This window comes from Diabrotica undecimpunctata, chromosome 4 (assembly GCF_040954645.1).
Source record: "Diabrotica undecimpunctata isolate CICGRU chromosome 4, icDiaUnde3, whole genome shotgun sequence".
Taxonomy (NCBI): domain Eukaryota; kingdom Metazoa; phylum Arthropoda; class Insecta; order Coleoptera; family Chrysomelidae; genus Diabrotica; species Diabrotica undecimpunctata.
In genome coordinates, this window is record NC_092806.1 from 16,593,719 (window position 1) to 16,621,060 (window position 27,342).

A 27,342-nucleotide genomic window follows, 5' to 3' on the forward strand; every position below is an offset into this window, starting at 1 on the left:
GGGTTAAATCTTAATATTTTGAGCTCAGGAATCTACAGTTAAAATATTTCCAATGAATAAAACACCCTGTATATTTTGTTTGATTTTGCTCTAATTTTTAAACTATTAATTCCATTGAATCAGTTAATAACAAACGTCTATAAAAAGACATATATTGTTTGGAGTGTTTGTTTAAATTCGTTGTTAACCATTACCTAATATGTGTTGTATGATTTTCAATGTTAAAGTAACTTTAAACATTTTTGCGTGAACTACAGTGCACACACTACATTGGACATCAAGAAGAAAACACAAAACCAACATCCCATCTAATGGTATGACAAAAATGTCACCTACCTGCAATTGATTTAAAATCAAATGTAGAACGCAAACCTAAATTTAATCACTAATCAAAAGTTCCCTCTGACATATCATTTTTTCAACGGTGTGTCACTCAGTCCGCAAACCATATATGTTTAAGGTTTTTAGATATGAACTATCGGAAACATATTTACAGATAATTTTATTAAAAATTATAAAAACTGCATTTAGATTACTTTGTCACTAAAAACAGAAGAACCATTGAAACAGATTCGTTTATTTAAATAGATCTGTTTGATAAATGACTTTCACGGCCTTAAAAAATGAAGAAAACATAAAAAAACTCGTTTATTTATATTTAGATCGAAATAATGACCTGTTTGACAGATACCAAACTCTTTGGTGCTATTTGACGGCTGTCCAACTGTGAAGGCTGTCCAAGTTTGACATTTAACTGTCCTAGAATGTGGCTAACTTCACAGAATACGAAATAATAAAAGTTGAAGCTTCAGCTGCTCTTTAATTAAGAATGGATGAAATTCGTACCAAATAATCGGTCTTACTATAAATTGTATTTTAAGAATGTACAGATTACAGTAGATATTACAAAATATAATCAAATTTAGCAGTTATAGAAAGTATGTGGAATTCCCTGTGGGGTTAATTTGAAATTTTAGTTTTTTTAAAGGAGTAAATATATACGTAATTAATATATGATAATTACACCGGAAGCGGGTAAAAGTTTGTAGTTAAACTATTATGTGAATAGCCTTCGTGTACGGCGAGAAAATTTGACACGACTAGCTTTGGAAAGTTGGCAAGACAAGCGGGAACTTATCTTACTTTTGGCAACGATAGAAAAGAGGTTATGTTTACTGGTTATGGAGAAGGAAAACCTAGAAAGATGCCAGATGTAACCGAAGAAAAAATGTGTTTGATTTTGCATATTTTGTATTTTATATACGATAAAACAAAACCTAATATCGACCAAAGGCGCAAGAGACCCCCCAATGATTTGTTAAATTTATAGCTGTGTACCGTGTAACGAGCGATAACATGTTACTTATACTCCCATTCCCGTCGTCTTTGCTAATGTGGGAATTGCAGAAGAAACGTCCGAAAGAAACAGTTCCGGACCTGTAGTAACGACCTCAGTTTAGAACTAAGACAAAGAATGATCCAGTATTGCGTCTGTCTGGCTAATACTGTTGTATGGAGTAGAAACATGGACGCTAAAAATACCAACCATGAACCGAATTGAATATTAGAAATTTAGATACATAGACGAATGTCCTTGAACTGCAGACGTAATACCAAAGTTTTCAAAAAAAAAGAGTCAACTAGAACAGGGTGTTACTAAGGATTGTTAAATGTAGTAAAATATCTATTTGGGACATATATTAAGATGAGATAGATATAAAATACTGTATCTGATTCTCAGGAAAAAAAAAAGAAAATTTGACAAAAAAATTGGACCAAAATACGAAATGCAAGATAACTTTTTTATAAGGCAGAAGACCGTGAAGCCTTTGCCAATGTGATCGCTATCGTCGGATAATTCTGATAGGACCCAAAAAAACGAAAGTGACATATCTCCATGGGTTATAAATCAAAATATTACAAAATTGTACTTTGGCGATTATATCGTATTCATCGTACTATAGTGTGTATTGTAATTTGTGTCCAGAAGATTGTTTAATACAGCATGACCATGCCGGATGCCGTTTTTTTTTCAGATATATTTTACTGTATGCTAGCAGGATGCAACCTGCGAAAATCTTTCTATGCAAAAACAATTTTGCGAACTAAACTCTAATTTCACTATTTGGGAGAGTGAGTCATCGTTTGAAGTCGTAGAAGTGGGGAAAGTCGTATGAGAATCCAGTGGCGTACACTCACTTTTATTTTAACGTTAATTATATTATATTGTTTAAATATTATTGTTCAAAATAGGCCACAATATATTTATCTGCAGGTTTTTACTGAAGTTTCCATCTCTATATCCAAAGACCGTTTTCAAAGATATAAATTATAGTTATATTTATTTTATTTGTTTATTATTTTATATTTATATATTCTTATATTATTTTCTTTTTTTTCTTAACTTTAAAAACGGTCTCTGTACTAGAGATCGAAACGTCAGTAAAATAAACATGTAAATAGATGTATTGTGGCTTATTTCCAACATTCTCACTAAAAATACGGAATGCCACAAGCAAAAATCCACAGAAAAATAAATATTGCTATCATTTGTATATTTGAAAACGATCTCTTTATATAGAGATCGAAACGTCAGTAAATTAAACATTTCAATTAAATATATTGTTACTTATTCCCAACATTATTTCTAAATATACAGAACGGCAAGCAAAAAGCCATAGAAAAATAAATATTACTATCACTTGTATATTTGAAAACGATGTCTTTATATAGAGATCGAAAAATCAGTAAATTAAACCTATAAATAAATATTTTGTGGCTTATTCCATACAGTCTCCTAAAAATACAGAATGACACAAACAAAAAGCTATAAAAAACAAGTAATTTTGCAGAAAGCTTACTGATGCCACCAGGCTGTCGCGGAAGTTACGCTAAAACGTCTTTTGACGTGACCCGTCCTTAAAGAGTTACACAATGAAATTTTTTTAAAACAAATTTTAAGACAGTTTCCACACCACCCGAGAGGTATGTCTTGTGGCGCGTCACTTTTTTTTAAATGGGTGTTCGCCAAGAGCCATATTATCCCATTAAATAAAATAAACAAAACACTTAAACAGTATAAAACAAAACAAAATAAAATCCTATAAAATAAAATAAAATTCTATAAAAACAAAATAAAAATAATTTTGGATGTAACAAAACATTGTACTATTCTATTTAAACACAAACACTATACACACTTACTATGTTCTTCTCGTTTTTTTTTGTTTTTGGTTTTTTTATGCTGATGCTTACTAAACTATTAGAAAATATTATTCGCTGTCTAAATCTGAAGATGCAGTGCTGCTATCGCTGTCATTATTCACCTGGTGTAATTATAATTGGCTCTAGTAAAACTTTGACATGAGTGTCAAGTTCCCACATACGATATTCTTCTTTAATTATGTGGCCTATACATTTAGCCCATTTCTCTGGAGTTACATGGAGGACTGCTTGAATCAAAAGTTCCTTAACTTCGTTTAATTTGAGCGTTTTGTTATTGCGTGCTACTTTTCCTTTCACTTGCGCCCAGATAAGTTCAATGGGATTAAGTTCGCAATGATAAGGTGGTAGACGTAGAACTTTGACACCATAATCTTTTGCAGTTTCATCCACAACATATTTAAGATATTCACTTTTCCTTAACCGTACAATGTCAAGTAGTTGAATTTTGAGCATTGATTCTTCGTATGCAATCCCCTTTTCTGTAAGCCATTCTTGAATTCTCCCTTTCCGCCATGCCGTCGTTGGTAATTGTTCTAGTCTGCGGCTATGATATGGCGCATTGTCTATAACAACCACAGACCCAGATTCCAATTTTGGTAAGATTCTCTTAAACCAGCGCTCAAATACTTCGGAAGTCATTTGTTTATGATAATCACCTGTTTTTTTTTTACTTAAATTGAAGCAAACCATCATCAAAGAACCCTGTATCACTTCCTATATGGGTGATAATTAAACGCCGTCCCTTTCCTGATGGAGCTTTTAATCCTGTAGACCAGCCTTCTATAAATGCTTCGCGTTTACTTTTGACATTTAAATGTTACCAAACTTTTCCAACTGTATGACCTTCGTTAATCCAGGTTTCATTAAAATAATATATTATGCATTCAGTGCTGCGAATTTTTCGTATTTCTTCTAAATATTTTCTTCTCCACAGAATAATTTCATTTTTTTGTAATAGCATACTTTTTCTGTTGCGTTTTACATATCGAAAGTTCATTTCCGCATGGTTCTGATTAAGACCCTATGGGATATCTTGGGTAAAGAGTCATCGTTTTTGAGCTCTTGAGAAATTTTTTTCAGTGTTGGAATTTCACTTCGAAAATAAAATGAATGAATTTTTCGACGTATAATATTCCTTGTCTCGTCATCGAAAACAATGCTTTTCCTACCTCTAGTTTTACCTTTTTCTTGCTTTTTATTTTCCGATGTATTTTTAAGTACACGATAAATACAGCTAACGGATACTTTTGTTAAACTGCTACAAATGTCGATCGCTTGGCTAACATTTAATGCCATTTTTCTGCCGACAATTCCTTCATAAACGTTTCGTATCATTACCTTCCCTCGGACGTTAACATTTTCCGTCTCTTTTGCGGCTTTTCATTTTTGGAATCAACATTTTGCTGTCTTCTCTTGGAACAATTCGGTTTTTCGTCCATTGTATTTCAATAATCTGTGTATATACTATATATACAATAATTTCAACAATTCTGTATAAGAATATAACTAAAAATTTACTATAAAACGACAAACTATAACACTCTTATTATTATCAATAACACGTTTTATCAATACTACAATACATTATTGTTAAAACAGTATTGACAACAATAAGTTTACCAACTTATCACATAAAATATACTCACAAAATACATTACTCATAGAAACGCCCATGTAAAAGAACCATTCCTCCGGCGAAAAAATAATAAAAACTAGTTTTTTATGGCATGTCTGCGTCCGAATTGTAAAACGGAATTTCCTCGCTAATTCCAACATTGCCAAACGATTGAAAAATAATGTTTTAAAATATCGATTTTTATTTTATTATTTTAAATATGTAACGAAACGAAACATATAAATAAAATTTATTTAATTACAATTTTGTACTTAATTTTTACTATTGAAAAAATCATGTTTTTTTGTATTTTTATGACGGTAATAATCGCTGCGTGGAAGAATACAGGTTTTGTATGACCATAATTACTACTTGTGAACAAGATTTGGCTACACTGTACGACAACTCCTGGTCAGTTTTTCTATAGACAAGCACAAATAAATATACTACTTTATATATTCTGTAATTTCTTATGAGGAAACGCAAATTGCAATCGAGAAAACAGGCAGATTTCGAATGCCGCTGTGTACATTTAAATTTGAGGATATTCCGCGTTTAAACTATGATATCACTCTTCTGAATTGAGGGTTTCTACTATAGTAGAATAAAAGTTTACACAAACAAATTAATTTCCACATACTTTCTAGGAACCTATACAATCTACAATAATACGTTTTACCGTCGAACATCTTATACACGAAAAAAGTGCTTTCGGAAGTTCTTTCAAATGATAATGAATAACAATGAAACTATTTACATCTAATCAATTATTCTACGCTTGAATACTGCTTGGAGATTACTTGTACTGATTAAATTTCCGGTTAGGGTATTACTAATATATCTTCCACTAATACTACGCTATGAAGATGTCCGGACTACTGCTAAGGAGTCGTCTAAGGAATGTCGCTGAATTTTCTGCTTCGGAGAATTGGATCTGCGTAGCTTGTAGATAGTTTCCTTAAAATTAACATTGCCATAATTAATGTTATTTAAATAGCAATAATTTTAGAGTACAAAAATGTTTTCTATTTTTTACATAAACATAACACGACATATTTGGGAGTTCTAATAAAATAATAAATGTATAGTCCAATAAACAAAAAATAAAATGTACAGTAATTCATTTCAGAACGAATCCAGGGAAAAATTCAAGTTTTGGTATGAAAATATGGATTTATGTCAAAATTATCTGGTTAAAATAACGGCGTCATTATTTAAACATTAGTTTTTATAACAAAAATCACTATTATGTTTTTTTTTCAATATTTCTTTCCTAATTAGAAGTTTTCATTTTTGTTTTTTGAAAGGTTATGAAAAACGATTCATTTGAGACCTTCTAAATTAAATTTGGTTGATAATTTATTTAAAAAATTGTGAAAAACTGCAAAAACTTGTAGGAGCAATAAACATAAAAAATAGGCATAAATAATAACAAAAGTTACATGAAAATGTTAAATTTTAACACCCTTAAGGTACACATAAATTTGTGTTGAAAAATATTTATTTATTTAAAAGTTATTCCAATTGTTTATTAGAAAGTTGTTTATTCATCATCATTCTGGCTTTACAACTCTGCGTGGGTCATAGTCTCCTCAAGAATTTCTCTCCAGTCGTCCCTGTCCATCGACTTTCTCCGCCAAGCACGTATTCCCATATTTATCATGTCTTCATCGATGTTATCAAGGAACCTTGTTCTGGGTCTTCCTCGTCTTCTTTGACCAATGGGTCCATCAAGGAGCGTTTTTCTAGCTGTGTCATTTTGTTTCATCTGCATTACACGCCCTATCCACCTCAGACGTCCTATCTTCATATGTTTTACGATATCAGGTTCCTGATATATTCTATAAAGTTCGAAGTTGTATCGTCTTCTCCACAGTCCATTGTCATTTACTGCTCCATAGATTCGGTTAGTACTTTTCTTTCGAAACATCTTATCATGTTTTCATTATTTTTTGTTAGAGTCCAAGTCTCTGAACCATATGTTAGGACTAGGCGTATGATTGTTTTGTAGATATAATTTCTCGATATAATTGTGGATTTAAGGAGGAGATTGAGATCAAAATAGCATCTGTTGGCCGTGCAAATTCTGCGGTTTATCTCTGAGGTAGTATTATTTTCAGTATTAAGGAGCGCTCCCAGGTATTCAAATTCGTTCACTGCTTCGATGACGTCGTTTTCTATAACAAGTGAGCCTAAGATTTGTGGTTGCGTGCTTATTTTCATATACTTCGTTTTTTTGGTGTTTGTTATTAACCAATTTTTGTAGCTGATTCTTTTTATGCTACTTATGCCTCTCGTACAGCGTTTTCCGTAACAATATTGATATCATCAGCATAGGCCAGGATTTGCACTGTTTTATTATATATTGAACCAGTTGTTGTGATTTGTGACATACGTATTACTTTTTCCAGAGCCAGATTTAACAGTATACAGGAGAGAGGATATCCCTGGCGCAGCCCGTTATTTGTTTTAAAAGGTTCAGACAGTTTCCCCTGAATTCGTACTCTACATTCAACTTTTTAAAAGTTAGTTTTGTTAAATTTACCAACTGATTTGATATTCCTAGCTCTTCCATTGCTTTGAACATTTCTCTTCTATTCACAGAGTCCTAGGCTGCTTTGTAGTCTATAAATAATATGGGATGAGTATCAATGCCACATTCCAGTGTTTTTTTCCAAAATTTGTTTCAGAGTTGCAATCTGATGCATTGTCGATTTACCACCTCTGAAACCAGCCCGGTATTTTCCTACTATCCGTTCTGCATATGGTGCCATACGGTGACATAGTACTGCGGAAAATATTTTATACGCTGCATTTAAAAGTGTAATTCCTCTGTGGTTAGAGCATTCAAAAATATCCACTTTTTTGTGTATGGTGCAAAGTATTCCAATATTCCAATTATTGGGGAGGGATTTCTGTGTCCATATTTCTTTTATACGCTGCTGTAATGCCATTATGGTATCATGCCAGGTTATTTTTCGGTGTATTAGCTTTATGCAAAATTCTCGCTGATTCTGTCCTTATTTCTTCAGCTTTTTCGATTGGTAAGTTGCTAATCGCAGAATCGATATTAGCGATGATATCTTCTTTGGGTATAATTTTAGGTGCAATCGCAAAATTTCCCCCTTTGGCTAGCAATGATATTTCGGCTGGAGTTAAAATCTTATCTGAAAGGATAGGAAAAGAACACTGTCCTTACTGTGTTTTGTTTTGATTCTACCTCCTTATGTTTGGTTATCCGTTCGTATTTGTTTTTCTGGCGTTCAGTGTTCCCTTCTAGTTCATTTTCCATTTTTCTGTAACAAATGGATTCAATCTTATTCCAATCTGCATATTTCAACCTGCTGCTCAAAACGTAAAACAAATCTAGAAGCTCCTTGTCAACCTTCGCCAAATTTCGTCTAGTGTCGTGTATTCGTTCTCGTAATAGTGCTTTTTCCATGCGTGCATATATTCTATTGGCTTGACTTGTTCTGATGGATCGATTTGTTCGTAAGAAATTTGGTAGTACCCCGTTGTCTCGACATCGTGATAGAAAAGCTAACGACGCAAGAAGCTTTCTTCTTCCGTAGAAAATCTAGTCTTCTGTAGTATCTAGTTACCTCCTCCCCGTAGAGGCGACTGATAAAATGCGTTAGGCTTTCACGGCCATCGTCTAACTTGTTGAACTGTTTGTTCGGGCTGTTAGGCCGTTGTCTTCTGAGATTAGTTCTCGACGTTTCGCCAACACTAGGGGTTGGCATCTTCTGGAGATGTTACTGCTTCGCTTGTAAGCTGAAACTGACGCCACGTTGTCTTAAAAAACCAATTTTTTTCGTTTTTACCTGTTTCCAAGAAAGTCAGTTCTCATAGTCGTACCTCGTTCTAAAATTCCTCAATTAAGCCTTGATTTAAGTAATCCGATATTTCTCTGCAGACTATATCGACTTTTTTCTTTTCTTTGTTAAATCGTCCCTTGCGGTCGATTACTTTTCCGCTAATCCCACAGATCTCAATTTGTATAATTTCACGCATCCTTTGGAGCCATTTATATCTTTTTTCCAGACTGTCCTATATATGTCGGCTGTTACTTAGATATATTTTGTTTTAATTATTTTTTTTTTGTTGCAGTTCAGTTATTTTTAATTTTTGATTTAATTATTTCTGAAACTCAGTAAAAAATATTCTTACATATTTTAATTATTGTAGTCAAGCCTAGAAAATTATCATTAACTAAAAATAGTTTACATAAAAAACACTTTTTTTGGTAACATTTTGTTTTTAAAATTATTGCGATTTTTAATTTCATTTTACAGTAATAACTTTTTTTTTTTATTTTATTTTAATTAACTTGTTTTTTTTTAAGTTCCGCAACAAGTTCGTACAAATAATTCAGTTTTTAATTTCATAAGACAGTGAACGTGTTTAGTTTTGGGTCGTCTGGTGTGTGGTATTACTATAACACGTTTACAGATATTCACATCACACACTTTAATGATAATGATAATAATAAAGACCCCATATTGTTTTGTGTGCGTCAAAATAAAAAAAATGGTGCATAAAAAACAACTGATTTTAAATATTTACTGAATCCAAAAATACCATTTTTAAGCTTTTAAAATTTGAGATTGAAAAAGTTGAATATATATTTGATAAATGTTTCTTCACATTGATGCAATGATATTAAATTTCAAAATGGAGCTTAACACATTTATTCTTCTATAACTGTTGGGGTCCATACCCAATACCATATTTTCGGAGTTCGTTGGCTATTTTATTTGCCCCGGGATCCTTTTTTTTTAGTTTCTTTAGAGCCTCTCATACTTCGATTTTTATTATTTGTGTAAATTCGTTTGATGTTATTTCCGGTGTGTGAAGAAAACTATTGATTCCATTGTTTGGTTTAGTTGTTTAAGGTATGCTATTCACTCATCTTTGGTAATATGGTTCACGTTTATCAGATCTTTCATTTCCGTTCTTTGCCCATCTATAAATCTCGAAATCTTGTTCTGCAATCTGTAATATACATGCTCCATTTCTTTGGAGAACTTGTCCCACTGTTCTGTTTTCCTCTTCCTTACTAGTGCCTGTGTCTCATTACGAACTCTCTTGTACTTTTCATAGGCTTCTTGTGTTCTTTGCAATGCATATTACAAGTAAGTCTCCTTTTTTTCTTAACGTTTTAATTTTATTTCTGCGCAAGACCTTCTTTTGCTGCAGATTCTATACTGTTTTCAACTTATTTGCCTCCTGCGTGACTCTTTATTGCTTTACTCTGGACTGATATAAATTTTTTATTGGGGGTTTGTTTTGATATGATTACACTTTTTTTCTATACTGTCGATATTGTTTGCCCATTTTTCTTATATTCCTGTAGCAACGCCTTTTTTGTTGTTCTTAGGGACTGCTATTCACCAGGAGATATTCCCTTAACCATTGCTTTCCTTTGCCATTCTTTTCTTATATTGGGAATTTTTTCTATATTTGTTTTCTTTCAACATGTTGCTGGCTTTACCAATAGTCTCTCCTCTTTTATCCTGGCTTGGGACAGGCAATGGTGTCAAAAATTGCTTCTGAGTCTCGATCCATCCATTCTTCACTCCCCTTTCACCATAATACAATTTTTAATCTCCGAAGTTACTTTAGTACATAAAAAATGTGCTTAACGCGGTATTTAATATTTACGTTTTTTAAGCCTGTTCGAGTAGTGTGGTGTCGTACAAACAAAGTGTGGCTGCAGTATTAAGAGACGTGTAGGCACCATGCAAATGTGAGAAAGTCGTGTGAAGATCGTTTTTGAGTCGGTAAGCGACGCGTCCTGTGAGTACTGTGTAAGATGCAAAAATGTTAAGCGTCTTAAGAGTATCGTTGGACAATCATATTAGGATCGTTTTTGAGTCGTGGGAGTGGTGTTAGTGTCGCTGAAATGTCGTGTGTGTCGCTGAAATGCCTTGTGAGTAGTTTAAGAGCCGCTGGATGGTCATGTTTGCGTCGTTTAGAGTTCTAAGTCTGTCGTGTGAATATAGGGTAAAAAATTATGTGTATTGTGAGACCCATAATAATATTACTGTTGTGTGAGAGTATTGTAAGGGTAGTGTTTGACTCATTTTTGTGTCGTGTGAATACCGTGTAATTGTGGTCTAATGTGGGAGTAGGGTAATAATGAGTCGTGTGAAGGTCGTCCGAGAGTTTTATGAGATTGATATTTGTTCCCAGTAAAACTAAGGTGGGTCTGCCGTTTTGTATTGGAATCGAGTGAATGTCGTGTGGGAGCTGTGTAATGATCTTGTTAATGTCGTGTGATAACTGAGGTGTTTGCATGGTGTAAGAGTCGTGTAAATTTAGTGTGAGAATCGGTTTTGTGTCATGTGTGCGTAGCTATACATGTTCGACACTTTTCTGAGAGCCATTCATGAGGTTTTTTTTGGTGTCGAGTGTGTGTCGGGCGATACTCGTGTTGGAATCGAAGGAATGTCGTATGAGAGATGTGTTAGTGTTTTTGTTATTTATTATGAATAATTCCATTGTTTAGACTTAAAATATTCTAGAATCTTTATAAATGACTATTTATTTAAATAAAAATCGCTAATGGACCCTTTTTACCCCAGTATAAGTTGCCAGCCAATAATTGATCTTCTTGTGAATTTATTTGTGTAAATAGTAAATATGTCGTCGAGTTTGTGTATTTTCTACTCTTGTAATCATCAGAAACTCTCTTAGTTCTCCTTATTGGTAACCCTTTTTAGTTTGTCCACGATATTTTTAGAATTTCATCCACTTTCCAAAATATCGAATAATACCCGTTATCTTTGCTATATGCTCCCATAATCACTGTTTATACTCCATATGCAATATTTCGTTGCCGGTTGTGCAATATTTCAGCTGTGACATATCTACCTAAACGGTTTTACGTTAAAAACTGTATTTTTTGATACAGCTTTCTAACTTAAGTTTGGTCCATATCTCCATTTCCAATGATCTTTTGAAGCATATGTTCTGAATGTTTAAATTTTGTCTTTTTTATTTTATTTTTGGCTATCTATTTGCTTAGTTTTTAAAATGTGATAAGTTTTTAACCTATGTGACAATATCATTTAAATTTTACTGATATTTCAGATTTATTTCCCCAAATAGTTGTTTTTGTAACAAAAAATTAATATTATTATTAGTATTAAAATGATTTAATAAATAAACTGCTAATATATTTGGTTATATAATAATTATTGATAATTCCTTATAACTTAATATAAATTTTCAGAGAAAAAGAGACGTGTTTATGATGAATATGGCAAAGACGGTTTACTGAATGGCAACAGTCGCAGCAGAAGTAGACATGAAGACGATTTTGACTTTGGCGGATTTGGATTCTTTACCTTCAGAGACCCAGAGGATGTTTTCAGAGAATTTTTCGGTGCCACAGTTTTCGATCTTCTAGGTAAGTATTTATAACAATAGGTTAATCCAAGTTTTTTTGAAAAAGAAATTAGACACAACTATTGCGCTGTGTTATAATCGTAGAGAAACAGAGCAATATTTAGTAAACTTTACTATTTATTTGGTAAGAACTTTTGTACTTCTATTACAGTTTAAAAAATCTAACGATCCTATAGCAAGCTCCGCTTCTTCTGTGTGACAGATACTTCATGCTCATCGAAATAAATAACCCCAAATGTTTTGAGCTGTACATACGACTACATAAACACATTTGGTCAAACACCTTACTGGAAATAAATTCATTAATCTTGGTGCCTAAAGTAAAAGAAATGTTTGATCAGCAATTCTATCTTTTTAGCTTCGTACGGGTACATCCAGCTTTCAACATTTAATAATTTTGTACTTCAACTCTATCCATTCCATACTCACTCCATTGTTCTTTGTGTGACTTCCTATGTAAGTATTTAGTATTGTTTCCATGCCATTTAGAGGAAAGGAGGTTCGGCTAATAGGTTTATATGTCTTTGGTTTCTCTAGAGGGCGGTCGCCACTCTTAGGAATAAAGCTGACCCTAACATGTCGCCATTCTGTAATATGTAACCTAAGATAAAAATTATCTTGAATATTTTTGCTAGGTGTGTCACCGTAGCACCACTAGCAATAGCTATAAGAAGTATTCACTTCTGTCGGCACTTTCCAAATTCCTCGCTCTTTTTTTAATTTTCTAATCGTTGTCTCTATGTTGATATTTCTGGGCACATTACTTCGTTATTATTTACATTCATTTTCAGCTCAGTATTTTTTTATTCCTTTTCCAATTCTGGGATCATTTGTTAATTATAATATATTAAAGTTAGATATGTATAGATTGAGGATCATAAAACACATTAAATAATTCATATTGATATTTTTAGATCCACACGCCAGAGATAGAAGACGTCACAACAGGCACTCCCACCCGCAAAATGCTTTGAGCAGCACATCCCTTTTCAGTCCCTTCGGTCTACAAATCGGCGGTAATTTCATGGACGATTTCTTTGCACCAGGGCCGCATACGGGAGGCTTTACTTCTTTTAGTTCAATAAATACCTCGTTCGGTGGTGCTCCTAGTAATGCAAACGTCAAGAGGACCTCCACTTCTACAAGGTTCGTCAATGGAAAGAAGATTACTACGAAAAAGTGAGTATAGATTTAATTACAACGTGTAAGGTCCCTTAAGTGAGAAGAACAGCAACAAATTGTTAACACTCTCAGAACAAGAAGTTAAATTGACAGACACTGAACCCTGTTGTACTTATTATATCTTTTTGAATTATTCCCATTATGGTAATAAAAATACCTAGAAAAAATAAATGTGTATTAAAATACTACTCAGGAACACACACTGTTTTGAAGCTTCGATATTCCTGGACAAGAGGGTAAAGGGGAGTAAAACGGGTATCGATAGACTGTGATACTTCCTCAATGAGCATAAGCGTGCTTGAATTTTTCTCGCGGGGATAATTATTCAGACGTTAATAATTGGAAGTAGTAATAATGTATAAAAACACGTTTTTATAGAAAAAATAAAATACAATTTTATTTGCTTTAAAATTAATACAATAAAATATAGTTAAGCTCAAGTTAATTTTTTAATAGGTATCAAATAATCCTACGATAAAAAAACAATTAAAAAATATACATTTGTCAAATTTAACTACATACATATATTTATTGATAATGTGTTAAAACATATTTTTTCAAATTGTGACAAATTTGTTTTAATACAATATCAATAGATTCCACGTAGTAAGGGTTTCTGCTACAAAATTATTTATTGATCATTCCAAAGCTCTTTACCGAACAGAAATATTAAAGTAAAAATGGTAAATAGACATAATAGAAGACGTTGGTATAGAAATAAATTTTTATTGATTGCGAAAAACAGTCTTAGTAAGAACGCTTCTTAAGCGCACGGTGTTAGCATCTAAAGTAGTCCTCGTTTCATGATGAATTCCAATTTTAAAATATTTCTCAAGAAACAATTTTAAAAGTTGCATAGAGTGACCATCGATTGCATCTTCATCATACATATGGTCACCAAAATGCTCATAGATTGATTTTGGGACATTTTGTACGGTTTTATTAATCAAAATATTCATAAGGTTTTTAACTAGTCTGTTGTAGATATTTATAGTTTTATTAAAAAATCTTCAATATTTTTCAGCTTCCTTACAAGTTTAAATAACCAAAAAGGATGCTTTTGAAAGGTTTTTTTATAGTGTTTTCTCTGTTGAAGTTTAGAGTAAGTTTAATCATTAATCAATATTATTTGGAAACCTACATAGAAAAATAAATGAGTTTTATTCATTTCACCAATTTATTGTTAATTCATGAGAAATATTAAATTAAAAAGCTACTAAACAGATCTTTTTAATCAGATGATGTCTACTTACAATTTAAAAATGTCTATACTAATTTCATGAACTAATATCTTGTTCAATACATTAATTAATATGAATAAACCCAATGGTACGCCTATGAAAGACATTTTAAAATGTAAACACACAGGCTTCCTCAGTTCCTCATCTTAAATAATGTAAACAAACAGTACTTACAAATTAAATGAGACATTGGGATGTAAATATTTCGTTTTTTTTGCAAATGCAAAACTGTAGCACCATTATTATAATTTGTTTATTTCACTATTTACAAATATCACTTAAAATACAGCCAAAATATCGAAAAACAAGTTTTCCTCATCTTGGGTAAAAAGTAAACAAACATGGACATGACATGGAACAGCATTTGAAGTTTGACGAAGAGCCATAAGACAGAGAAATGTAAACACCGTTGCCATTAATAAATAGGTTTCAGTGCTTCTACATATAAAATAATTGGTTGATATCAGTTATACGCTATTATTAAATGATATGCACACTATGTGCACATTTGATGTTTTAATTACAATTAAATATATTAATATAAGTAATAAATTATTATTTTGGTTTGATATCACCTGTAGAGTATAAAATAAATATAGTAATATTTTCAGCGATACGTGAATAAGATATTTTAATAAAAAAAACATTTGAAGGTGCTGAGAATGTGACCTAGTCAAATAATTTTGGCTTCACATTTTTATGTAAATAACTGAGTCCATCTGTGTTTATACGTCCATGATTAAAATACTACTCAGGAATCACAACATCGTATTTTAGTATACAGGGTTGGAAGTCCAAGAACTGAACATATCAAATACATTTGGCAACGCTGCAAATATTGAATACTCTCTAATACTTACCATAATTATATACATTGTTATTAATATATCGTTCAATTCACTGTATAACTAGTTTGCGTGATTATATATAACCGTGATATTTTATCGATACCAGAAAAACATAGATTAAGGTATAAAGTGATTCTCTTCCAGAAAATGTGAGCGATCCTTGAAAATTGATTGTACATTTAAACTGATCCCGTCTCCACATTTATAAGACAAAAACATTGTTTTTTGCTGGGATCCCTTCTTTCTTCGATCTTAACCTCGATTGATAATCTTAAAAATTCTTAATTCATGCCTTTATATACGAGGGCGGTCCCGATAATTACTTAGACTATAAAATAAAAACGAAAATTTTGGAAAATTGGCGATTTATTCAACATAGTTTGCTCGATACACTTGACCCATCGACGCTCCAACTTTTTTTAAATCGTCTGAAAAATGCGTTTCTGTTCTGTTCACATTTCTGCCCGTCGATTGACTTTTTAACGTTTGGAAACAAAAAGAAGTCGCACGGGGTCAAATCTGGAGAATACAGTGGATGAGGCAACAATTCATAGACCAATCGAGGCAAACAAACCGATTGAAAATGAGGATCTGCTTTTGATTTTCCTAGTAGTTGATTAGTAGTATTTATACCTCAGTTATTTGCTAATTTTTTTTCTGTTTTTTTTTATTTAATCCATTCGCTGCGCATTTGCAACAGCGACATGGAGTGTATCATGCGCACCAGGTTAAAAACGTCAAAATACCGCATACCGGACGTGTGTATCGAATGGGTTAAATCAGTTGCTGTTGTTCTGAAACATTCTGAAATTTTGATGTAATAATATGGTTTGTTTTAGGATTTATGAAAACGGAAAAGAAACTGTGCTGTCTTACGAAAACGATGTGCTAAAATCAAAGACTGTGAATGGGGTGTCACAAAGTATAACTTACAGTTAAATTATCAATATGAATAATGATTTTTCCACTTTAGCTAATTGTAGTACTTACACATTTTTCAATAGAATACAATGTGGTCCACTTGGTATAATTGCCCATTGAAGCTCAACGCTAGTATCTTCGTTTAAGCGACAAACGTATTTTCTGATGTCCCAGGGATGATGATTAAAATATTTTTGTGATAAAAAAATCATTGCTCAATTCTTACAAATAGGCATGAGGTACCGCAGGAACAATATTTATTTATATGAGGAGCGGTTAGTGGTCGAGTCAAACGCTCTTTTTAGCTGATAAATGTTTGAAAGTCTGTTTAATTTAAAAGTTTGATTATTAATTGATTTATCTCAATTTGATGAGAAGTTTTAGGACAAACAGTATTTAAAAGACTTACTGCTTCGTTTTAGTTTTTTAGTTAGTAGAACTTCCAAATCAAGGAAGAAAGATTGATTATATATGTTTATACAATTGATTATTATGTTTCATTGATAATATTGTTGTGTGAGTTCAGGGATTAAGTGAAGCACGACGTGATTTAACTAACTTTATTTAACTCAAAACTCACTTAATTACAAATATCACAATTACTAATTTACTTTAATTGCCTTCGCACTGATGCATGAAATTGCAAATAATAATTATTTCAGAGCCTGCATCTACTGGCTTATATCTTGAGAACAAACTGTCTCGAAACAGCTGGCTGCGCAACGATCACATTACCGAAAATTCTGGATCTGCGTCGATGGAATGAGTTCGTGGAATATTTCGGCGATGGAGGGTGTTCTCAATTTCTCTAACGCATAGGGCCGCAATCGGAGGTGTCTGGCTCACAACAATATAATGGTGCCTTAAATTATTAAGTGAAATTTTCTAACCCAAACGTATTACATTATTTTTTATTAATTCATTTCTTAACACATTGGATGCCACTCTAATTTAAATACGCTTAGCGTGATCCTGTTCAAACTGGCTCACACGAATTATCAATGTGACTAAAACGCTTATAAACTACGGTGGCGCCTATGCAAGTCATCATCCGGCGCTCATAAACTACAAGGGTGCCGAAACGGTTCAATCCTTATTTTTTCAGTTATTTCGGTATATCTTTTAACATATCTTTGTTTAGTGTGTTAATTTTTGCATAATGTCTCTCTCTTTCTCTCTTTTTCTCTGTGTGTGTGTGTGTAAACATTAAACAAATATATGTTAACTGGAAAATTTAACATCAGATTATATTATCAATGAAATACTGAAGCGTCATTTCAAATGATTCGTTCCAGTAAATATTTATTTAGGATCATATATAATGGATTATCTTTGAACCGAGGATATCAAGCTTGTTCCTTAATTATGTCTGTAATTTATTTCTTTAACAGAGGTAACGCACCTTTCCAAGGAAATGTGCCAAACCAATTTTGTTTTCAAAATACTATTGATCCTCGTCGTATTTCAGAATTTGAGCAATTTTTTTTATTTCAAATAGCATGCAGACCAATACTTAACCAATTATTATATAGAAAATGTAATCGTTGTCAAATGGAATTACGTGTTTCTGTAGTTAGTATATGTCAAAATTACGTTATTTTAAAACCAATATCCACTATGTATTTGTGAGAAAGCACTGATACGTCTTAAACTTTGGCTTTGCTGATATTCACTAACAGATTAATCATTAATATTGATATTTTACGTTCACTATGTTTATAATCGGTAAGAGACTCAATTTCGTAGCAGTTTGTAGTGTTCATTCTATTTCGATATCAGCTATCATTAGTCTGCGAGATGTGGTGATTAAATAACATGATTGAATGAAGCTCTAAAATATTTTATTTTGATTTCATACGCATTTACCTACTATGGCTCCCCATTTATATCCTGCGAGTAATACCAAATACTGTCGGTAGAAAAAAAATTTCATTGTTCCTGTATTTTACAGGTGGCGCCAAAAATTTCTGCTCCATGGTAGACAGTTAATCTCTGGAACGGCAAATCTTAAATATAAAATTCGAGAAGGGTTTTAAAAAAGAAGTGCCCTTACGTGATAGTTTATCAGAAAAATTAAAAAATTTTCTTTAAAAGAAAAAAACAAAATGGCAGACATTTGAAAAATTGTTCAAAAATTGACCTTTTTTTTTCTACTTTTTTCAGTCACACAAATTTTATTATTTTTTGTCAACTCGAGATAAACTGTCGTAGGCAAAACCAAAACAAACAAAATGCATCAAGGTTTATTAAAATCGACCGGGCCGACTAGATCCGGATATTAACTGTACGCCAGTTTAAAAACGTAGTTTTGAAAAAAAAAACGCGTTTAAATTGTTTTATAAATATTTTTGTCAACATCGATTCTATAAAAATAGAACTGAGAATCTATGAGAAAGCTTACAACACAAGATGTAAAAGTATAACCGGTATTTTGGAAAGATTTAAATAAATATGTCTCGCGACTGACAGCTGCGTGAACATCTGCGCCGAGCCGAGAGCGCGCTTCCGTAAATGTGTTATATCTCGCGATTCAACGACCTGTTTACACTTCTTTCGTTAAATTATACCTTTGAATATATGTTTTTTAAGTCTTCTGTGAAATTTCACAACTCGTTTTGGTCTTACAATATCGTTTCCTTTTGGCGGCATTCGAGTTCATTCTTAAAACTTAATACAAATTCACTAGTTTTGTAATAAATAAACAATTTTATAGTATGGAACATGACGGTGCTTTGCAAAAACATGTACGAGGGCGGTCCGATAAGTGGCGGAAATGGAGATACGATTTATTTCACAAACGTCTCATTTTAGCTCGATCCACTTGACCAACGATGCTCCAACATCTTTAAAGCGTCTGAAATATACGTTTTGTCTCCTTCGCCTCAAATGTGGAAACAAAAAGAAGTCGCACGGGGTCAAATCTGGAAAATATGATGGATGGATATTCCATTTCGGCATCGAATCGAACCGATAATTCGATATTGTATAGTCCTGTGACTGTTTTGACCTTTTCCAGGTAGTCGACGTAGATCACACCTTGTAATCCCAAAAAACGGGGACCATTACCTTTCCGGTAGATTGTACAGTCTTCGGAGTACGAAAGCAGAATTAAGTACACTGTTTCGATTGTTTCTTGATATCCGGTGTGTACCAGTGGATCGATTTTTCGTCGACGGTCAACAAACTCCTTCGGATTGCGCTTAAACAGCGTCAAACACTGCTCCGAGGTGATCCCACGGTTGCGCTTCTTCTCTAGAATTAGCAAACGCGGCAACTATCGCACCAAAAGCTTTCTCATGCCCAAAATGTCATGCAGGATATGACCAACGCCTACTGTCTCAGCAATCTCGTACACCTTCAATCGGCGACCTGCCTGTACGAAATCGTGGTAGTCGTAGCCGTTTTCGGGGCACCTGAGCGTTGCTAATCAAAATCCGACTTGCGACCACGTTAAACCAATTTTTGACAGTCGTCATCGAAGAAAAAGAATCCCTGTACACAGCAAGCAAGCAAGCAATTTGATTGAACCCAGCCTGAGACTTGTTCACCCCTTCAAATTACGTTCGGGTGTAAAAATTCATTGGAGCGAGGTGTGTAAACAGAAATCACTCCACCGCGCTCCAATACTCCAGACGTCCCTTTCCCCCTATAGCACTCTGATGCTCTTCATGTGGGGGACCTGGGTAATAGACTTCCAAAACGGTTCCCTAACCGATTCAAATTCAGGCTAGCGTTAAGCGGTTTATTTCTGTTATCCTCTTGTTACTTGTCCGCGAAACTGAAATTGCTTGCTGGGCCTCAAACCTCTGCTCTGGGCCGCGCCCAGTTTTGGAGACTTAATGCTCAAGGGCACTGTACACAGCATTCAAGCGCTCTTTGATTTATCTGGGCGATTTTTCTTGCAAAACTAGAATCCATTCACCGACCAATATCGCTCTTTTTCCATTTTCCTAAAATCTGCGGATACGCAGGGTTCCACACGCGGTCCACTACACGATATTAAATTGGTCTTAGAGGCGCCGTCGAACGGTGAGGCTAATCACTTATCGGACCGTAGTCATATTATATAACAATAAATAATTCGTCAGCAATATTCTGCACAATATCGGGGTTAATTTGTGAGCAGAGGCTTAAAAATTATACGTCTTTAACATGCAGTCTTGTTATTTAATAACGATAGTCGCCAGACACTATAAATCCTCGTGATAATAGCGAATATTCAAAAGTTAATAATAGTAATAATAAGGAATTAGTAAATATTATAAACAGTTGAGAATATGAGTAAGTTACAAACTAAAAAACACTACAATAACAAACTTATTAGTCCATGAATGTGAATACGAACAGCTTCCTACTAGATATAAACGTGTACGCATTTACAATCTTCGTCTTTTTGCATTTTGGTTTGTATATAATATTTGAAGGAAACTCCAAATTGGAGAACTGCCGGAAATATGATTTTGGTGTTTTTGCGAATCGCGTTGGGCATTAAAGAATTTTCGTTGTGTTCATTTTATTTAATTAGTATAAGCTTTGGACAAGCCTTACTTATTTTTTCAATTTTCCTATGTCCCACAGTGTAATATTTTCGTTCCTTAGGATTAGACGTTTAGTTATAATATTTTTTCTGATTATAGGACTGATTATTCTTTCTTTTTGTTCTCATAGTTTGAGATATTATTTAAGTCTGCTGATGTACAAAGAAAAACGGAAAGCTGTGCTTTCTGTTGTATTTGTTAAAGCATGGAGTTTAAGTTTCGTATTCGAAAAATGCAAATGGACGGAGATTTATCGGTGAATTTCAGTAAAACTCTATTATAACATTACTACATTGGCTTTCGCAGTGAATTGACTGTAATTGTAATAACTTGAATAATTCGTTAAGAAAATTGTTCAGATCGTGATATTCTATGACAACTCTATCAGCAAAGAGTGAACTGTTAGATCTTCTAAGTATAACAAATATAAGATTGCAAGAAAGTAAAGTAATAGTAAAATAATTAACATTCATCTCAGATCCGGTGACGTTTTAATAAGGGGTACCAACATGATGTCCAAAAAATTCCATGATTTTAAAAACCGCACTGTGCTGCAGATCAGAAAACAAAAAAATATCTTTTGATACATTGTTTTCTGTCTTTATAGGCCTTGGCTCGGAATTATTTCTTCCTGGAAATGGAAATCTTCGTCGTCTGAATTTTTCTATAACGTCTTGTCTTCCAGTAAGAACAAATTTATTAACCCTTCTTGTCTCCACAGGGGATGGCGTATGATAAATGACAGAAATAAGTTATGGCGTCATCAGAAGTGTCACTCAATAAAATTCAAACTGTGATGTACCAGAAAATAATGGTTATCCCCTAGTGTGCCGTCAGATTCGAAATTTGGCAATAAAACGATATTTATTTTGTGTTATATAACCTATAAAGGAAAAAAGGAATGTAACGTTTACCGAATGAAACTTTCGGTTATACGTCCATTCTGTTTTAGTCATAGAACAAAAACTATTTAGCCCTTCTGATTCTACAAAAGGAGCTCGTGACTGCGAATATTTGTTTATAATTACAAATAAGGATTTGCAACTATTATATTTATTGACTGTAATTAATAATATTTGTCATAAGAATGTATAGATAAGATCTGAACAATTTTTCTTGTAAATTCATCATGTTTATTCTAAATTACTCCTAAATTATATTTTATTATATAGTAAAAATAAGTAAATAAAAAATTACACGCCTAATTGTTTATTAATTTACTTTAATTAGAACATTTTCAGAAAAAAAATATCGCCGAAAAATATTGTTTACGTGAATTTGCAAACACTTGGCGGAAAAGAGAAAACTCGCCCCACGTTGGGCACCAGTTGTTACGATTATCTTAATTTGATAATCGTCAAATTGATTTATAATTTGTTGAAAACAATGAAAGACGCCAAAATTGGTATCTCAGGTTTATAAATTTCTTAAAGGTTTGAAGAAATGCCCAATGTTAAATAATATTGTCTGTCCAAAAAAAAGCTAAAAGGGTATTATAAATAAAAACAAAGAAAATTTTAACTATGGTAAGTATGAAGAGGCGGATGAACCTATATCTGGTTAACGACATAAGACTAGAAGGCAACGGGAAACCACTACATTAAAGATCGTCAGATTTCCCTAGAATAATAACTATGCAAAAAAGGTCAATCACATAGCCCCTAGTCCGCGGCGGACATTTAATGCTCGAGGGGTGTTAAGAATCTCCGCTAGCAGGATCCACCCGAATGTGGTAAACAACTATACAGGGTGGTGAATCGTCAAACGGGCCATAGGAAACTCAATGGGAAATTCTAAATTGTTGAATTATACATTTTTCAGGCTACACGTTAAAGTCAAGCCACACACGGTGCAAGAATGTCTATGACATGTTGCGTTTGGTCATATTGATGGTTTTGATATTTGAATTGTCAAAAATTTTATTTTGTGATTTATTGTTTAAAAATCAATAAAGGTGATTAAAAAATGTACTCAGTTGAGGAGAAAGTAGCAATAATAAAAATGTTTTATTCAAACAATAGTGCGCAAATTGTCAGTTCTTTATTTAGCGTAAGATATCCCAATAGACCAATTCCAAGTCATTCAACAATTCAAAGGATTTTACAAAAATTTTAAAATACTGGGATCGTGATTTCTAATTGTACTTGTACTGCTGAGGTACCAAGAAATTTAGAAAATCAAAATGAAATAAATGTATTAACAGCATTTGTAGAAAATCCTAGAATAAGTTCTCGGGCCATTACAGAACAGTTTAATATTCATAATTCTACGGCCTTAAAAATTTTGAAAAGGAATAAATTCCATTCATATAAATTTCAATGTCATCAAGAACTAAGAGAAGGAGATGCTGAGAGACGAGCGGAATTTTGTTATGAAATTTTAGCGACAATAAAAAGGATTTTGTTAAGTGATAAATGTACATTTACATTAAATAATGAACCAAATGTTCAAAATGATAGGATTTGGTCGACAAGAAAGCCTGAGGATATTATTGACCCAATATCGTCGAAAAATAAATGTCTGGTTAGAAATATTTAGACACAATATTATTGGATGATTTGAGGAAAATTTAAATTCACAAAAGTTTTAGACTTGCTACAAGAAGAGATTTTACCCAGACTTGCAGAAATAGCTCCAGATGAAGAAATTTTGTTTCAAATGGATGGATGTCCTGCGCACAATAACTGGGTGGTGAAGGAATTCCTTAAAAACAGCTTTAATAATTGTTTTATTGGACTTAACTGTAATATTAAGCGGCCCCCGAGATCGGGAGATCTAGCTCCAAACGATTATTTTATCTAGGGGCATCAAAAATCTATTCTGACCAAAAATTTACATATATTGAAGCATTAAAAATGCGAATTAATGAAGAGTGTGCAAAAATATCGCCACGCGTTCTGGCTAATGTTAGACGAGAATTTTACAATCGAGTAGGATACTGCTTAGTACAAAAAGGCTTATTGTTTGAACATTTGTTATAGTTTTATGTTTAGAAATGATCATAAATTATTTTTAGGAAGGCTCACAGTAAAACTGTATTAAAATTCTTTGAATTGTATAACCTGGAATTGAAGTGTATTATAATATCTTACGTTAAATAAAGATTTGGCAGTGCTCGCACTATTGTCTGAATACATTATTGCGATTTTTCGTAAATTCATAAATCGTTTTCTTGTACTTTGGCATTGTAATCACTTATCACTATTATTATGTCAAAGTTATAGATTCTCTTATATTCTTGGATCGGTTACTTTACAAATTACTTTGAATTCCAAGTGTGGCGAATTGCATTAATTCAAAAATTGGCGCCAGAATATATAGAACCATTTGTTGAACATAGTTCGCAATTCCATATACATATTATATTAGAACGTTATTTTGGTTGTCTATATATTCAAATAGTTATTTACAATAGGGTTATAGGGTGCCATCTTTTTAGTAATCGGTAAACTTAATGTTAAACCGAGCGTCTATATTCTTTGGTTAAACTATTGTAATTATCAGTCCAACAAAAATTATTTTTCATTATAAGATTTTCAGATAATTAGGATAAATTACTTGAGTCACAGATTTTATGTACTCCGTGTTTCCGTTAATTTGATTAACAGGTTTTTGTGATTGGTGTTATAAATTATCGGAACTTCAAACATCCAATCAAAATGAATTGTTCTGAAAAACATGGCGGAAAAAAGTTCATTGGAGCAAGAGGTTAAAATTATCCCGCTTTGAAAGTAAATTTTTAGGTTATAATTTTGTAAACTGAAAAGTTGTATTTAAATATTGAGTATTAATCATAATTATACTAAAGGTAAGTAACCGACTGGTTTAATCAATTACTAAATTAACAGACGGTCATGTAAAACAAAACACTTTTAAAACAACTTTTTCAATATTGAAATTATGACAAATCTTAAAAAACTTTATTTTTTAGATGGCCGGTACAAGCAGTTCCAACGGGCATTTAGAGTGTGAAGACGAAGAAATGAGTATTTATAGGAAAGATTCCAATGCTGTTGTCACATTCAACATAGTTTTTAATGAGAGAAACCTGACTGAACCATGTTTAACATTTAAACCTATTATGTCTCATCAAGTATTTGAAAACGAATGTATATTTGGTTACAAATCTTTGTCCATTAAACTTATTTATATGCATAATTCAGCCAAGTGTTATGTAGATGTGGTCTCCTCAGGAATAATTGAAAAGGATGGTCATAAGCCAGATGATATAATGGAATGTTTAAATCCTTGGTTGCCAGAAAACTACACAACAGATAAAGATGAATTTATTCAATGGATAAATAAAGAGCAACATAATGTGATTTTTGGGAATATCATACACGAACATATTTATAAAGGTGAATTTTTTGAAGATCGTTCAGTTGAAGTACAATATACTTATAAAATCACTCAGTGTGATATTGCAGATGAGAATTTTAAGAAATTTCATCAAGCATTTGAAACTTATGTAATTTGGTTCATTGATGGTGCAACTTTTATTGATCTCGATGATGAAAAGTGGGAAATATTTTATGCTTATGAAGAAGTTAAGCATCCAAAAACAGGTCAGATTTTGATTACTCCAGTTGGTTTTTGTACTGTATATAAATTTTATTCATACCCAGCAAATATTAGAAGCAGAATTAGCCAGTTTTTCATTTTACCAACACACCAAAAAAGGGGTCTCGGAACAGCTCTCTATCAAGCAGTATTTAAAACATTACAAAGTCTTAGTTCAGTTACTGATATTACAGTTGAGGAACCAACAACTATTTTTCAAAAAATAAGGGATCAAAGTGATTGTCAGTTGGTAAAGGAATCTTTGGAAAAAAATAACCTTAGTATATCGGTTATACATTCAAAAAAGATATTTGCACATCTCAAGGATCTCAAATTTGGAAAAAAGCAGATTCAACGTATTTATGATATTTTATGTGGATGTGAAGCATCTTTGGATAAATTTACTTACAATCAATTTTTTAAAAATATTAATAAGAGAATTGAATCAGAAGTAAACAATAGGATGAAAGTAGGAATGAAGAAGATGCGTCTTGTTGTCGATGGTAATGCAACACATGCTTTAGTAGATGAAGAAGCTGTGGCAAAGGCAGAATTTCAAAAATATAAAGAAGATCTTGAGTTGGCAGTTAAATATGTGAAAAACAAGTTATGAAAAGAATCTTTAGAAGGTTGTGTTTAATTTTAATACATTTTTATGTTACTTTTATGAACTATTTATGTTAAAAATAAAGTATTTCAAAATGTGGTACTTGCAAAAGAGTTTTAAGAGTGACTGTGCCATTTATAAATTTTTTTATTCTCATCATTTTGTCTAATTAGTTTACTATTATTTTGTGAATATTTCAGTGTAAGTAATTTATAGATTTGAATAGTATTTCTTTGATATCATTTGTCATGCACTCCTAAAATTAATTTGTGATGTATTTAGGAGATTTACATGTTTTATGTAATATATAAGCTACCTAGATGTGTAAGATGAACAATATTTAAAGTAGAATTATTGTATAATTCAATGTTTTAAAAATAAATATACATTTATTCTTTGTGCTTTTATCTTTTAGTCAATACTAAATGTCATCTTAGTATTTTAGTGTTTAGTTTAATTGTGCCAGGTCAAAGAAAAGAGTAAATTGCATAAAAACTAGACCATTGAAAACCAGATTTTCCAATAACACCTGAGGGAGCTGTCAAAGACTTTTGGGTAAGATGGCAGTGCCTGGAAAATATTTTCAGTTAATAAGAAAAACCAAGGAGTATGTCCTATCAGTATTTTTTGACACATATTTAAATACGCTCTGTTCACTGAACCCAGTTCGAAGTGTTTAGAAATTTTTATATACTCAATTTGTTGATCCCAGTCCAAAATATGTAAGGTAAGTAATTATTTTTTAATAATTGGTTAAATTTTTCTGACTGACAGTGGTTGGAAATTACTATATAACAAAGCATATGTGCCCATAGCCAATATTTAAACAAAAAAATATTCACATGCAGTTTATTAACAAAATAAAAGTTTGTTTTCGAAATTTTATAAATGAGAATTACAAATAAAAAGTTTTAATGAATATACCCCCTAATTATGCATGATTACTCTTCTTTTTTCAATGCAAAGAATCTGTAACAATACGTTTATTTGAGCTATTAATACTGATGAGTAGGGATTTTTGTGCCATATGTTTCTGATAATGAATCTGTCAAAATATTCATATGCTGAACAAACAGACTATAATTTTTTGCTGAGTTTGATAGCTTCCAAGGAAGTTACGATACAATCAAGCACACATGCTGATAGTCAATATTAATTATAAATTGGGAGAAAAAAATTATTGGTACATATA

The 27,342-nt window shown here is 32.4% G+C and overlaps 2 protein-coding genes across 6 annotated transcripts in view; both read left to right on the forward strand.

Annotated features, from left to right (window-relative positions):
* The window catches only part of mrj (DnaJ heat shock protein family (Hsp40) member B6 mrj), a 50,062-nt gene extending 30,886 nt beyond the window's left edge, over positions 1 to 19,176 (forward strand). For all 5 annotated transcript variants that reach the window (XM_072529025.1, XM_072529024.1, XM_072529028.1 and 2 more), the window contains 3 exons: positions 12,078 to 12,254; positions 13,168 to 13,432; positions 16,364 to 19,176. In XM_072529025.1, the coding sequence (XP_072385126.1) occupies positions 12,078 to 12,254; positions 13,168 to 13,432; positions 16,364 to 16,463 (542 nt within the window). In that variant the 3' untranslated portion in view covers positions 16,464 to 19,176. The remainder of the gene's footprint in view (positions 1 to 12,077; positions 12,255 to 13,167; positions 13,433 to 16,363) is intronic.
* A 5,268-nt stretch (positions 19,177 to 24,444) lies between these two features.
* Positions 24,445 to 26,547, forward strand: Hat1 (histone acetyltransferase 1). Its single transcript, XM_072529029.1, has 2 exons — positions 24,445 to 24,791; positions 24,915 to 26,547. The coding sequence occupies exon 2, from the start codon at positions 24,915 to 24,917 to the stop codon at positions 26,154 to 26,156; it is 1,242 nt and encodes a 413-aa protein (XP_072385130.1). The 5' UTR covers positions 24,445 to 24,791; the 3' UTR covers positions 26,157 to 26,547.
* The last annotated feature ends 795 nt before the right edge of the window (positions 26,548 to 27,342 follow it).

Coding starts and splice junctions, on each gene's coding strand:
- Hat1 (XM_072529029.1), top strand. CDS start 24,915: ATGGCCGGTACAAGCAGTTCCAACGGGCATTTAGAGTGTGAAGACGAA.